Here is a 16,025-nt window from a genome sequence, read left to right on the forward strand (position 1 = left end):
TTTTTTTTTTTTTTTTTTTTTTTTTTTTTTTTTTAGGCAGTATCAACCTGCAGAAGCAATTTCAGTTACTAGGTGAGACGCATTGGGTTCTCCCATCCGCAGACTTTGTTAGGAAATGGAGCAAAAAAGTGCTGCATCTGTAACCCAGGCTCCAGGATATATTAGGTTGTTATCTTGTTATCTAGTCGTTCTTGTTCTCCGATGCATAGAGTTAATTAAGGACTCTGGAGAGAATATTGCAGCTCCAGCCCCTGGGGTCTTTTACTGCAGAAACATTAACAAGCTCTAACATTAACACACCAGTTCTCTTCCTTGTTAGCCTCTCTTCTGCTCACGTTCAGAAGGGGGAATGCCTCTGAAACTCCTAATTAAAATCAAGGGATCCAAGGGGGTTTCTCTAGCTCAGGTTAGGAAATTGGAAGCTAGCACTCCATTTACAGCCTGCTACTTCTCTTAACTTTCCATTTAAGGAAAGTAAGAGTGAGGTAAGCGGAGAAAGAGAGGAATGGCAAAAGGAGCAAAACAAATCTATTTCTATCAACTGCAGAGATTGTAGGTTTTTCTCCTCCCCCCAATGCAACAACTCACCATTTAATTAGGGCAGTTAACCACGCTTTTCATTTGTGGCAGCCAGTCCCAAAGGGATCCTGGTGCAGTGAAAACGCCTTACCAGATTCTAGCAACATCTTGATCCCTCACCATCTGTATCAACACGCTCTGATGTTCTTCCTCAAGACTTAGAATAATGGAAAATTCTATAAATTATGCCCTCCTCCTCCAGTCCCTTCTGGCAACTTTTTGCATCATGTTTCAAAGGAGCAGGCAGTCTGAGAATGAGGTCTGCAGTCCAAAAATACTGCTAACGTGGAGATTTTCTTTAATTTTAACTGGGGCTTGAGCAGAGGAGTTGGATAATTAATGAAGTCATATTTTACCCTGGCTCTGAGCTGGACAGAAAATAGATTTTCTATCCCACAAACGATGTTGAGTTAGTTTTTAATCTCAATTTGGGATTAAAAAAAAATCAGTGTTTTGAATGTTTTTCAAAGTTGAATGACAACATTCAGTTTGGACTGAACAAAACATTTAAATCTAGTTTATTTGAACCACTTGGTCTTGGTCCTTTTTCTATCAAATACATTTTGAAACCAAAAAAGTCATTTCAAAATAAAACATAGAAACTCCTCATCCTGAAAATATCAAAATTGACTGTATGAGAAATTTTAAAATGTTTTCTCATATTTTTTGTTCACCCAAAGTAGAACTGGGAAAATTGTAATTAAAAAAAAATTTCATTGATCCAAATTTTTCTAATGGACATTTTTAGTCAAAATTAGATTTCTGAGTAGATTAACGCTGAACACAGTACCCGTGACTTAATAAAAGTGTCTTCTGTCTTAGTACACACACACTGCCCTGTGTGTAAAAGCCAGATCAAATCAAAGGTGAAGATGTTACTTTCTTGAAGTAGGAAGGCAAGGAACCTCCCCCCACTTCCCCCCAAAAATATGATATAAGTTTAAACAACACTTTGATATTGCTGTCAGTGCAGAGGCTTCAGAGAAAGCACCATGACTTCAAGTGATGTTCAGGGGGAGTTCAATGGGATACTTAGCACCTTTGAAAAACAGGCCATTAAAACATAAGCAGTCCATATATCTATGAGACAGGGCTTCCCGGTATTGAACTAGTCAATGTATGTGATTCAGCTGCAGGCTTGTGTGCTGTAAAATAAATGTTTCTAGAAGCCTGAGCAGAGTCCCGATGCACTGAGCACTTATGCAGGGACTAAAAGTACGAGGCTAACCTCCTTTCGTTCTGGACTGCTGGGTACCAGGTGAACATCTCAGTGTCAAATGACGGGAATTGCCCTAAGAGTGGTGACGTGTGCTTTTCCTTCTCCCCTTTCTCCATGGATACGTTAGGAAAAGAGCAACTGTTCTAAGGGGCTGACTTAACCGTTCCAATAAACAACCCCAGATCTTTATCCATATATATTAGGTTGCAGGGGAGTGGAAGACTGAAATTTTGAAAAATTTTCCCCCCAGCTCATCTACTGACTGTCTCTAACAGCATGGAAGTCACTTTACCTTTCTGTGTCTAATAGAAAGAGTACCACTAACCTACCTCTGAGAGCTGGGGTAAGGCTTGTGGTCAAAATGTTATGGGTGAGCAGGGAGGTTTAGAAAGTGTCCAGCCCCTTAAAAGCTGATTTTTTTTCCGTGGCCATTCTCATGGGGATAGAGCTCTCCTGGGAGGAATTCTCTCTCATCTGCTTGTTTTCACTTCCATGCATCTTCTTTCTCTCTCCATCTCTTAACTCTCTCTCACTGAAGTGGGATTCTTTCAGTAAGTTAACCACTGGATTGCATTGCATACACTATTGTTGCTGTAACCTTTGGCGTGCTGAAGGAGCAAAGTCTAAACAAAGTGCTGTTTCACACAATTGAACACACAACATTTTTGTGGCTTTGCCAGCATTTGATATTGTTTGAATTATATGGGGAGGAAATTCTTGGCTTTGATTTCCTTATCCTTCCTGCATGTCGGGCATTGAAAGGAACTCCTTGCCTTTGTTTTGAAAGGCATTCCTTAAGGATGCACTGGTTTATTTTAGCTCTGTGATGATTAGACTAAGCATTAGGTGGTAGAGTGAGTTATAACACACATCCTTTGTCCTTCTGGACTTGGAATCAGATCTTTATTCCAGTAACAAGTTAAATAAAAGTGGTGATCTTGGATCTTTTGAGTGTTTGTAGGGTGACAGATGGGGTGGTGTAGGCTTCAGTGCAGATAAGCAAGCCTTATGAATATACTATGCATACTCAGGTTCCCTGGTAGGCTTTTTATAGCCCTTATTGATGTTCATGCTACCATGCCTACATTGCTATTGTTATCTGTATGAGCTAGATGAAAGTAGCACACATATGCCTATGAAGGCTGTACTCATGCCTCCCAACTGCAGCAGTCAAACCTCAGATAAAAGGCTATGGTTACATTGTCAAAAACATATCAGTGACCTGTTTTGATAAGGGGTTTAACTGCTTAGGAGTCTAAGGCCTTTTATACACATAAATGCTGTAGTGCTTTAACTACTAGTAAAGATAAAGTGGTACAACCCTCCTAGTGTGGATGCAGTTGTTCTGGTTTAAATTGATTTGTACCTGTAGAGTTTATAGGAAGAGGAATAAGCTATTCCGCTTTATGCTGGCATGCCATCCATATGCCTGTTACCTATGTTTACTGTCAGGGATGGGCTAGGGCTGTGGGACTGTCTTCACGTAATCCTGCTTCTGTTAAAGCATGTTGTACCCAAGGAGGCTGTAGAAAAAGGCTGCAATCATGTTTAGGAGAGCACAGGGGCTGCAGTTCTGGTTAGCTCCCATGACAGGACACATGCAGATTGATGGCTCATTGCATCTTTGCAAACCCCACTCACAGCCAGGATACTTTATCCTATGAGCTGTGGCAGTTTCCTACCTAAACCAATCTGTAGCCTATTAAAGGATCCCAAATATCTTTAGTAAAGTGTTTAGCTTTATTAAAGAAAGAAAAGATTTCCAGGGACAGGTAGGAATCAAAATAGAAGTGTAACCAGCTTCCAGACAGCTCTCTCCCTGAATGAAATTCCCCATGTGCAGTGGGTCCCAAATACAACTAATGCAAACCTATGCAAAAACTCCCTAGTCATGATCAGAGCTTGGTAGCTTGCTTGTATTGTATGGATCCTTAGAAATATAGAGGCTTGTTTGATTTGGCTTCATTTTAAGAAGTTTCTGAACTTTGTATGAAAGCTGAGGAGCTGGGAAATCACAAGATTGCCTAGGAAGAAGAAATCAGTCTTTACAGTACAATGCTAAGGGTATCAGTCACCCTGGAGGGCTCTGCTGCTAGTGATCCTTTAATACTCCAGGTACAGACATGTTAAAAATCCAAGGACTCTGTGCCAAAATAATATGCGTAGCACAGTCTCATTGACTTTGTTACACTCGTGATGAATTAGGCCCAGGGACTCTAATCATAGATAAAGTCATGTAGTGATGGGGGAAGTGTTGCCTGTGGACGTCATGATCCTTAGGCAAAATTCGGAAAAATCCTCGCTGACACTGTACTATTATGTTTTTCCAGTTAAAGGTAGGAAATGGAAATCTGTGCAAGCAGCACTCTACTCTCAGTGGGAAAATGCAAAGGACGTCTTTTTAATGTTCATGTATATGGTCCCCTCTATGTGACTAGGAATTGATATTGATAAGTACTGAATAGGATAGGGGGTTCATAGCTCATTGTCTGGAAAGATAGTGGTAGGATGGTGGCAATTCAAAGGTATTGCAGGGTATCTGGAGCTGAAGGAGAAGAAAGGAGAAATAGTTTACTGTGCTTGGGATAAAAGAGTTCTCCAAGTCTGTTAGCTGGGAACAGTCCTACGTATCATGGTTGTCTCCATGTTGTAGCCTCAGTGTAGAAAACAGCTGTACAGAACAGTTAACACCCTCACGAATGAGGGAAGAGGAGTGTGTGATTGGAGCTAGTCCTGGCTGTTTCTCCTTTCTGTACCATTTCATTAGGGACAAAAGGAAGAGCGGTTTCTTGTGTGAGCAGTGGTGGTAGTAATTGGGTTGCCTGTACACATAAAGCAAGGGCCTGATCATTCTGGCAGATGCATCATCAGTGCTGCTAAAGACAGGTGAAGGGGAAGTTCTTTGACTGTTCTAGTGCTCCAGCCAGGACATGGGTCTCACATGGTTGTAGAGGGTTAGAACTGGATATGAAGTCCTGGTATGGGATAGTGCTAAGAGAGATCAGACCTGTTCAGCAGGACAAGACATTGGCTTCAAGGATGGCAGTATAAATGCTGGCAAATCGTAATCTGGGAGCACTGGAGTAAGCCCTCCAGCTCAGAAGCATTCCAGAAAAGATGCCGCCATTCCTAAGGGGAAGGTGTTTCTCACAAACCAGCACACAAAAGGTTAACATTTGAAAACATATTGTAATCTTGGCATTTTAAGAATAAAGAATTTGAATAATAATAGAAGGAGAAGGAAAGTGGGTGGGGGTGGGGGAGAGATACTGACTGGCACTGATGGCAACTCCGCTTCTCTCCTCAGCGCCTTGTGCGGATGAACATGCCGATCTCGGACCAGGACTTAACGGTCCATTTCACATCCACCCTCATGGCCTTGATTCGGACAGCTCTAGAGATCAAACTTGCTTCAGGTAGGAGGGGAGATGAGACAGAGTTATGATGCCTGAACATGTGTGAGCTCATAAACTAGGGACTTCACTGCTGGTCTTTAGAGAGGACCAGGTAGGTTTCCTATGCCAAAAAACCCTTGACGCGATAAGGGAGGGTATCTGAATCTGAAAGAAACTGGGAGGATCTTTCAGAAGATCCATCCCCTTTCCTACCTCCCCCAAGAGCACATGAACCGATTGATATAGTCTTGAACTAGATGATGCCCAGCTTAGCTCTGACCTTGACGTGTTGACCTTGGACAAGGTGCTTCATCTCTCTGTGCCCCTAATGAGAATATTATTTCTCTACTTGGGTTCATGGCTTTGAGATTAAAAAAAACCATCATGTAAGTCCAAAGTGGTGTTATTAAAACAACCTAGTCATGCTCTTCAGGATTTGTCACTTTACACATGCCAGTAGGAAAGAAAAAAAAACTCTTCCTGATAATGATCCTCTCTGCTGGTACTGGAAGCCATGACTCTGAGAGGCCAAAGCTGTGTTATGCCCCAAGGAAAAAAAATTAATTATTTCAGTGCTTAATCAGGCAGATACTTGACTACCCAATTAAACAACACAATGCAATAAAATACATCAGGTTTTACTTTGGATCATTAGACCTTTTAATCAGCCTTCAAAGCCATGGCTGCTGCTAGGACTAGAACCAGAGCAGAAATTGCCATTATACAGTCATGTATAATTTAAAAATGAAGGGAGACAGAAATGTTCATGTGGTTAAGGTGCAGGACTGGAAGCTGGAATGTCAGGAACTGAATCCACTTAACCTCTCTGTGGTCATTGCTTCAGAAATGTTCTTTAACCTCTTTAGGTGAGCACTGCTAGAGGGAGGCAAAGGAGTATGCTTCAGGGGAGTTGGACTGAATCTGACCTGCTAACTTTGAAGCATACAGTTTAGGATGGTCTCATTTCTAAGGGTTAACATCCTCCATCCCTAATATCCCTGCATGCAAAGGGGTCTTTTAAGCCCTGAGAGTCTGTGTCATTTTATTACACTTGCTGCATTTCAGTGATGCTAATTTGGTTGGATTCATCTTACTGGAGATGTCTGTTCTTGTGAGGTTTTTGGCCACATATAACGAAAAAAAAAAGCAGTGCTTCCATAGAGGCAAGTTTGCTTCTGGGAATTTTGAGGGTATATGGGTAGAGGTAAAAGGGGTTTGATTTGAGGGTCTTGCTTTAGCTTACCTCTTCCTTACATGGCTGGATTGGACTTTTTCCATTCTTTCTGATAACTTTAATTGAGAGTAGTTGGTTGGGCTAATGTTCCCGTAATGAACTCTCCCCAGTGAAATGCAACATGGCACAACATATCATGGCACTATAACAGATAACAGCCTCCTCACCTCACTTTTTCTCTAAGAAGAATCATCACTATCATTTATGTACTCCACTTAGTTTCATACTGGGCGTGTCTACACGTGCATTTATTGCACAATAAGCAGTTTTTATACCAACATCTACATGTGCAGGTGTTACAGCTCAGTAATGCTCTGTGGACTGACTTGGGAATAAAGTTAACCCTAAATCACTCAGATAGATGCCTACATGTGCCTTACTACCCAGTAACTAATCAGGTATAAATTTGCTACCTGCATCATGCAGATAGCAAATTTATGCCCAAGTCAGTGTAAGTTGCCATAGTTACTGCGCAGTAATTTTTGTTTGCTGCACAGTAACCTAAATTACTATACAGTAACTGTGCGTGAGTAGACGCTCCTACTGTGTAGTGTATTCATTTGGGAAGCAGACTATTGTCTCATAAATATTTTACTCACTCTGCGTAATGAGAACCCACTTCAGCCTTTTAAATGATGCTGCTGTGTTTGGCTGTTTAATATTTTGCTTGGTTTTATAGCTTCCATTTGATTATATTGTTATATAATGGTATGTAAGGTGTATGAAGAAGGACATAGTCCCAGTTTAAGGGTAACAGTGACAGTGCATGTTGCTTAAGGACCTCAGAACAAACTGGTCCCTGAGGTTTCATATTGGTCAGACCACGTCCTGTAACCCCTATTCATATCCACTACTGGACCCCGCCCTGAACTAGTAGGATGTGAAGAAGGCTGGGCAGATGGGCCTGGAAAAGAGAGGGTTGCCTGCACACTTGTTAATGGATAGCCATTTTTACTCAGCTTGACTTTCCTTTTTTTCTCTCCTGCCCAGGAGGGGTGAAACAGCACCAGTGCGATGCTGAACTAAGGAAAGAGATCTCACTGGTTTGGCCTAATCTGTCCCAAAAGACACTGGATCTGTTGGTGCCTCCTCATAAACGTAAGTGGCACACACCTGTATGTGTTTCCTTTAGAAGCAACACAGAGACCAGATCCCTAAGAATCATTTGAAATACCTGAAAAAATCCAGCGTAAGTTCTTCCCTTCCAATGGGATGAGCCTATTGTCCTGTCTATGTACAGCTGTTTCTACAGTACAGGAACCCAAAGAACATTTTAATTTCTATGTAGAGCCTCATGTTTCACCTCCACAATGCCCATAGTCCAGAGACTCATTCAACTGTCATCCAAGTAGTAAGCAACCCAGAGTCGGTAATATCCTAGTACCTAATACCCAAGGCAGCAGAGACCTTGCTTTGTGGAAAAATAAAATGCAGAGCAGCAAGGAGAAAGCAATGTCAGGTCCCACCTCTTTCAAAGAGCTTGCTTTGTTACACAGCTTTATCTGTTTCCACTTTATCTGGTTTAAGGGACCAGATTTTCTACCAGCTGGGCTCTGTCTGCCTCCAAAACAAGAAAAAGAATAGGTTAAAAGCTCCAATGAATCCATGTAATATGCCCTAACAATGGCCTGTGCTTGTGGGAACACACTGAGAAAATTGAAAGTTAGGAATTCTCTAGACTGGCAAAAGGGAGGACTCAGAGTCCCCTGGATTTCTGATTAATGAGAAACAGCTCCTTGTACTCCGGGCATGGTTCGCTGAGAAAAGGATGGAAGTGTGGGGATGCACACAAGGGGGTAGTGACTACCTAACCCTGCCTTTCAGCCCATGTTTTCATGTCTGGCACTTTATAACCCTGTTCTGGAAGGCGTGTGCTATGCTGTACCGGGGGAGAGATCAGCAGTATAATTGTTTTTTGGTTTTTTTTTATAAAGGGGGGGAGGGCCATCTGGAAAAATGCAATACAATTTAAATTTATATTAGCCCATTATCCCCCTGCTGACCATAAGTTAAAGAGAGAAAAATAGGGCCTCTCTGTTGATAAAACTACTGGTTGCAGATCTGGTATTAATTTAAATGTTCTTCTGTCTCCCATTCCTACGGTTTAATTGTCAAGGGCCCTTTTCCTGTAAAAAGTCTATAAATATTTTCCCTGGAGCACTAGGCCATAGGGCACTTAAAGCCATGACCTCCACACAAGCAGAGAGAGAGGAAAGGTAATAACAGTCAAGGATGGGGTGAAGGGGAAAGCACTGTCTGAAGAAATCTGTTCTAACCACTTCTCTTTCTCTCTCTTCTTCCCCTAATGGGACATCTTGTGGTCCTTTTCACATTTTTTTTATATCTGTTGCACATTCCTCCATTTAATTAATTTCTTTCCTTTTCTTCCGTTTATTCTGACACTGTTCCTTCTTTCATTCTCCACCTATCCTCCGGCAAACCTTCCCTGCTCTATATGAAACTCCCCCACTGCATTTCCTCTTCTGTTTCCTAATCCAGCTGATGAAATGACCGTGGGGAAAGTCTATGCAGCACTCATGATATTTGATTTCTACAAGCAGAATAAAAACAGCAGGGAGCAAGTGCATCAACCACCTGGAGGCCTTTGCCAGGTACTCAGCTGAAAGATGGTGTTCCTGGGTTCTTTCTACTAGCAATCTCAGCAATCAGAGGGTTGGAAGGGATCTCAAGGATCATCTAGCCTGGTCCTGAATTAGCAAACCTCTGACAATTCAGGGATTTCATTCCGTCCGACACCTGGCAGTCTGGTTGCCTCTCCAAACAATTTGAATTGTCAGTGTCTTGTCAACTAAAAACTGTGCTGCACAAGCTACAACGAAAGACCTTCTTGGGTAGTTTATGGCGCTTCTTCATTCCAGCGGTGCTGAAAATAATTAGGGTAAAACTTCCAGAATCTTCTAATGGTAAGCCTATATGTATGGCACAAATCAGCACCATTCAGAGATGCCCTATGGTAGCTCTGCTCTCGCCATCTCTGGAGCTGAAAGGAATATGGCCACCTTAGGGCAGGCCATATGTGGCCTAATAACTTTTGCCAGTTGGAGAGCTAGCACAGTGTTATATCTCTGTACCGCGCTGCCTTGTACCACATGGACATACTCTAAAGGAGTTAGGTTCCTAAGGCTAGGATCAGATGTATTCATTTGTCCCAGGACACGTTGTGCCTGTGTTTGTCTCAGAAAAGAAGAGTCCTTGGATTGATGTATACACATCTCTCTTCCAATCAGGTTTTAATGAAGGGCTGAATGCACTCTCACTTTTCTTCTATTGATTCAGTCCCAGGAAAACCATTCAGACATATTTTCTGATGCCCCAGGACAAGCTGTTAGCACTTCTCATCCCATGAGCCTTTCCAGGGTTTGTCTCAGGATAACTTTGGAACAATTGCACGTTGTCCTGGGATAAACTGGTTTCTCAGGGGACAAATGTGATGACTGTTTGTAGCTTAAGCCTAAGTGCTATTTCAAAAGTGACTTAGGTGTTTAGAAAACTAAGCCCTATTGAAAGCCAGTGATAATTGGGCTTCAAAATTACTTTGATACTTCAAAAAAAAAAATTACTCCTTCAAAATCTCTCCACCTCCTACCCTAGTTAACCTGACAGTGCAGAGGAGCACATGAATTTAAACCATGGATGATAGCTGTGCAAACTTTGAAAGATGTTTAGGGCAAAATTTTGGACTGATTCTTATTGTATTCAAGGCTGCCTTGTTTATAACCTTTGTTATTAGCACTGTTATTGCTGCAGTTAGCTCCTCAGACCTCGCAAACATAGCACATTGCTACTATGAGTACTGGGCCAAATCCTCCAGTTCCCATTAAGCTTAGTAGAACTTGTGACTAAATAAGAGCTACAAGAATGAGCCACATGATATATCCACTTGCATATTTTAGGGGCTTGTATGTACAGGGTAAAATCTTAGTTCCATAAAGTTTGTGGCAAAACTCCCAATGAATGTAATGAGTCCAGGTTTGTACCCACAAAATATAATATGGTCAATAGGTCAGTCAGGTAACTGCTAGCCAGGTTGATGAATAAACATCATGGGTATCATAAAGCCCTAAATCAAAAAAAGGGCTTGGGATTGGAACCCTAGGAACTTGTGAACTAGCAGGCTCTTTCTGGACTTTAGGATGGCCTTGTGCAGCTGAGTATCCATGCAGCTAACAGCCTGTATTTACCAATGGAGACACTTCCCCTGAAGAAGGCGGTTTGAGGGCATTGCAGTACATGACTCAGGGCCACCATCTAAAACCTGAATTAGCCCCTGACCCAAAAGACTTCACCATTTTAATATGTGTAATCCAAATATTGAATTTGTAACTAGTCCCATGAGTCCCAAAGGGTCTGGCTCCTTTGTTGTACTATGCCAGCCAACCTGAAAGGGGAAGGGAACTATTATGAATTAAATTTAGTGCTGGGGGAAGACATGGGCTTTATATCCCTGGAGACTGATGTCTTCTTTTCATCACAGAATGAGTACAGCAAAGAGAGTGGCTATATAGCTTTCTTTATACTTTTCTTGCCCCTAGGCTCTTCTGTGATGCATTGGGACAACATGTAAGGACTGAAGGGCGGTCCAGTCATTGTGATCCCAGGAGGCTTTGTCTGCACTGCAATGGAAAGTCTGTAGCACAAGTAGACAGACCCATGTTTTCTTTAATCCAGCTATCATGGGTAACAATAGCATTGAGGATGCAGCAGCATGGGCTTCAGCTGTACAAGCCTACCAGGGATGCTTGGGTTTGTGCTCAGGTGGCTGTCTTACACTAAAGTCCATATTGCCACATCTCCACTGTTGTTATTACTAACAGAAACCAGATTAAAGCTAGTGAAAGTGTGTTTGCATGTGTTGCAATCCCACCTTTAATGGCTGATGAAGATGGCAGCCTGTAACAGAGTGAAGAACTAGCTAGTGCCAATTGCAGTTTCAGGAAGGCTTTTTGAGGACGTGGATCACAGCTTGACTAGAAAAGGTGGTGCAGGGTGTTCTCTAAGCAGATATATCTTTCTCACTGTTGCTTTTCCTTTGTGCACTGCAGACTGGACCAGTGTCACTGTTTCACCCTTTGAAAGCCACGCTTGAGCAAACCCAGCCTCCAGCATTCAACAATGCTAAAGCCTTCCTTCGTCAGAAAAGTTCAGCATCACTTAACAACGGGGGCACGTTGTGAGTATCCTGGGCCTTCCTACCATTAGAGTTCTCTGAGCCCCCTTAGGCATGTTGCACTTAGGAATGTCCCATTGTCCAAAGGTTAAGATGTGTGTTCAGATGACAGAGATTGGCAGCTACTTTAAAAAAAAAAAGCCCAATTAATGCTCATAGTTTCCAGAGATTAATTAGGCCAAGGAACAGCCTCATATATGGTACCACTTGATGTCACCGGGAGTTTCCGTGCATGTTTCTAAGGACTGAATCCCTTCTGTAAAAAGCCACTGCAGTCTGTTATGCAAATTGCAACCCAAAGACTGATTACAACAGTCCCCAAATGCCCTTCCTATTTTCTGCTCTCTGTATATATTATGTTCTTCTAGGTCACTAGTGCTATGGCTGTGTAATTATAGATATGAGAGAGATAAATATGATAATAAACTATGAAGTGAAAATAAAAAGGTAAGAAATCTTGAACTGTAAAAACGCAAGGCTAAATTTTCCCCTGATACTGCTGCATTTATTTCATTTGACTTATAAGTTAGATGAACTTAGCCAATAATATTTACAGTTCTTTACCTAACCAGTCATGGTCATACAACTTTGCTCAGTCTGGCACGCACAGACTAGCTTTTAAATCAAACTTTTCATCCTCTACATTACTTTTGTGTGTTTATATGTCTTTGCCTGCCAGTACCAATCTCTACCAGGACTTCCAGTCTTTTGTGAAAAATATCCATTTAACAACATCAGCACTCCAAAAAAGTTCAGCGGTCTATACCAGTTGTAAAGCTACATTACCTAAGGCACTGAAGAAAAGTTATTACTCTCCCTTCTGTGTAGGCTGGTTTTGTCTCCTTGCTCTTCATGACTTCCTGAGGAAGATCACTGTCAACACTCAGGAGCCTTTCAGGTTTCTGACTTTGCCAGCCGCTGCCCCCACCAAGTGGTTCTTCCACACGACTGGAAGTGAATCCCTCAGGCTGCTCCAAAGCACTTTGGCATTGTCATCTGCTTAAATCTAACTAAATCTAAATCTACCCAGCTGTTCACCCTTTCTCTTTGCCTGGTAACAGGCCAGCTCCAGAGGGTGGGATCAAGGAGTCCAGTTCATGGGGGACTCAGCGCACGCAGGACATATTTTACGAAACCAGGACACCGGCTTTTGAGCGAGGCCACTCAGAAGAAATTCCCATTGAACGGACAAGCAAACAGGTGATGACAGATCAGGATGCAGTAGGTCCCTGTGTTACTCCTAGGGCCCCATTTGTATTAAGGTCTAGGGCTGGGCACTGTTCTGTTGCAACCAGTCAGTCCTGTTGGCTGCAGAAGATTAAGAGCTGAATTCAACCCACTTTTCTCTGTGCTGCTTTATTTGACAGCTGCGTATTGTGGGTGTTTGGCTCATTCAGGCTTATTCCTAATGGAAGCACGGGGGCAGGGAAAGGATGGCTAAGCTTGCTGGACTGGGAGACAGGACACCTGGGTTTAGCTTTTAGTTCAGCCACAAGCTTCCTTCCTGTGAGACCTTGGGAAATCACTGCTCCCTGTCTGTTAAACAGTGCCCTACCTCATGTTGCTTTTGTGAGGCTAAAATCCATCAGTAACTTCAGAGCACTGAGATACTACAGTGATGAGAGCTGCTTAGGCACACAGATAGAAAGATGTTATCTGAGAATAGGAAGTATGCAGAAAGGGACCTTCAGATTGGTGTCTCCTTACAAGGCAACGTTGGTATCAGATGTGGTGAAGTAGTGCATCATGAATCTTCTCTTTCCAGTGCTGCCAGTCAGAGTCCCCACTGGGGGCTTAAGCTGATAATGTAGAAACTTTCAAGGCCTTAATGTCATTGGCTGTGGGAGCAGCTCTGTCTTCTGGGAGCAGTCATTCAGCTGAAAGCTAGGGAGAAAAAGAAAAGTTTGATGCTATCCTGGCATCCCAGATATACACAGGTCACCTGTCAGATGCCTGGGCAGTGGTTAAGATGGGGATCTGTGAATGCTCCTCCTGTAATGAGTGTCATTTTCACAGCAAAACTTTTCAAAAGGCGGATTCCAGCTGGGGAAATCAGTCAACCCGAGGAAATCAAAAACCAAATGTGTGTTTACAAGATCATGTAGCTTGTGGGATGTGTTTTTGGAGTCTTTTAACCCTGGGTCCACCTGTTCAAATCTAACTTAAGCCAATAGTTACTGTAAGTGAGTGCCACCTGATGGCTCTTCAGTGACATGCCTGAATGAGCTTTTGGGTCTTAGACACACGGTTGCCCATGGATGAAGGATCATATTGTACAACTCATGACCACAGTTAGCAACAATAGATCATTGGCCACATGGATTGTCAAACTTATTCCAAAATAAGTACATCCACATGTGGAATTATACAGGAATAGTTATTTAGAGTCACATATTCCTGAATAGCAACTCAGAAATAACTGCAGCTGTAGACAAGCCCCTGGGTCAGAATTAAGGCTCATAGACAGGGCAGTGTCAGCAGTTTGGAACCCATGCTAGACATGTTCTGCAGTTCAGAAGTAACCTCTAAGGCTCAAGAGCTGTTGGGCAGTACTTTTTACTAGTTGTATGTCTTCAGAAATAAATTAAAACCCCTGCAATTTGACCTAGGCATGGAACAAGCCCATTAGGTCAGTGGTCTTCTCCTTACAGCTTACATTGACACTACTGAAAATATTTCTTAATTTATTCAGGTTGTAGAAATGAGAGAAATCAGCCCCACCTTGGCCAATGGAGAGCACCAACCTGGCCTGGAGAGCCAGGGACGGGCGGCTTCCATGCCACGTCTGGCTGCCGAAACTCAGGTGAGCGAGAGAGGCTTTACTGGCAATGGAAGACTTACAGTAAGTTAAGAATTCAACACATTCTCTCTTCTTGTTGTCCTGTCGTGTTGTTTTTATGAAAGCTCCTTGTGAGTATCTTGTTTGAGAGACACTGATAAAGCTGGAAGCAGTGATCTTTGCCCGGCCTTTGGGTTTGTCTGTACGTACGCGGTCCTGTTCCCAGCAGGATTTGTCCTGGTATACAGGCAACAAAAAGGAGCATGAAAAATTATGCTCTTTGGGCTAAGCACCTTATTGAGCAGGATGTCTACCTCCTTGAAAGTGTGAGGTTCAGATTAACAGGGAATCATAGAATCATAGAAAATGAGGGTTTGAAGGGACCTCGGGAGGTCATCTGGTCCAACCCCCTGCTCAAAGCAGGATCATCCCCAACTAGATCATCCCAGCCAAGGCTTTGTCTATCCAGGTCTTAAAAAAACCTCCAAGGATGGAGATTCAGAAACCTCTCTGGGTAACTTGTTCCAGTGCTTTACTGCGCTCCCAGTAAGAGAGGTTTTCCTAATATCTAACCTAAACTTCCCTTGCAGCAACTTGTTCTTTCATCTGCCACCACTGAGAATAGTCCAGCTCCATTCCCTTGGGAACCCCCCTTCAGGTAGTTAAAGGCTGTTCTGTCTTCTCTTCTGCAAACTAAAGAAGCTCAGGTCCCTCAGCCTCTCCTTATCAGTCATGTTCCCCAACCCCCTTACTATTTTTGTGCCCTCTGCTGGACTCTTCAACGTGTCTACTGCATAGTTTGCACAGATGTATTCCATTCCATTCCATATATGATGATACCTTTACCCGAGGTATATGGAAGGGTATAGTCCATGGCCTCAAGCACAAAATAAGCTGCATATTTCTCTTTAAGAACCCTGTCTATATGTGAAATCTCTTCCTGCCAAAAGGGCCAAACTTAAACATGGAGCATTTTCCATCTCTCCTCCTCCCCAGTAGGATTTACTGCACATGCATATGCTGCATTGAGGGATTGGTTGGTTGTATGATGTTTAGATTGTCACTAGCCTTGCTTATTTGGCACTTTCTGGTGCATTATGACAGCACGGTCTTCTCCAATCTGGGCATTTCACATACACATTGCTAACATGTCCTCCAGATGCTCTCAGGTCACCATGCTGCCTGTTGAATGTTACAACGTCTCCATCTTACCATACATAGTTGTCTCTTTAGTTCTAAGGACCTGGTTCATATAATAACGAGTGATTATTGCACAGTTGTGCTGCTCTGGAACATATGCTGAATTTTGAAACGAGGGACTCCTTCCATACCGGTAGCCAACATGTACCATATGGCAACAAATATGTCCTTTCTGCATGCAGAAGACAGATTGAAATGTGGTACCAACTGAATATAACTTTGATTTTTGGGACTCTGTGCTACCATAAGAAAGGAAGATTTTTCTACAAGAGGTCACGAAAGTCATTGGATGAGAGTCCATTTCCCAGAGTTGTTTGATTTCTCAGGGACTCTACTTGTCACGTTTACAACCACTCAACCCTCTTAGAAAAAAGCTGTTTCCCCGATGGGATGGTCGTATATCAGGTTTTACCAAACCTAGAAGCATTCCT

General features: G+C 42.6%; 1 protein-coding gene and 1 long non-coding RNA gene across 5 annotated transcripts in view; one reads left to right on the plus strand and one right to left on the minus strand.

Annotated features, from left to right (window-relative positions):
• Positions 1-5,089, minus strand: part of LOC109292864 — a 7,205-nt gene extending 2,116 nt beyond the window's left edge. The window contains exon 1 of the long non-coding RNA XR_002096191.1: positions 589-5,089. This is a non-coding gene — a long non-coding RNA (uncharacterized LOC109292864). The remainder of the gene's footprint in view (positions 1-588) is intronic.
• The window catches only part of CACNA1B (calcium voltage-gated channel subunit alpha1 B), a 644,201-nt gene that overhangs the window by 611,848 nt on the left and 16,328 nt on the right, over positions 1-16,025 (plus strand). For all 4 annotated transcript variants that reach the window (XM_019510484.1, XM_019510481.1, XM_019510482.1 and 1 more), the window contains 6 exons: positions 5,106-5,214; positions 7,418-7,525; positions 8,927-9,039; positions 11,491-11,618; positions 12,677-12,815; positions 14,308-14,418. In XM_019510484.1, the coding sequence (XP_019366029.1) occupies positions 5,106-5,214; positions 7,418-7,525; positions 8,927-9,039; positions 11,491-11,618; positions 12,677-12,815; positions 14,308-14,418 (708 nt within the window). The remainder of the gene's footprint in view (positions 1-5,105; positions 5,215-7,417; positions 7,526-8,926; positions 9,040-11,490; positions 11,619-12,676; positions 12,816-14,307; positions 14,419-16,025) is intronic.

Source organism: Gavialis gangeticus, unplaced genomic scaffold (genome assembly GCF_001723915.1).
Source record: "Gavialis gangeticus isolate Ggan-Ray unplaced genomic scaffold, GavGan_comp1, whole genome shotgun sequence".
In the NCBI taxonomy this organism is placed as follows: Eukaryota; Metazoa; Chordata; order Crocodylia; family Gavialidae; genus Gavialis; species Gavialis gangeticus.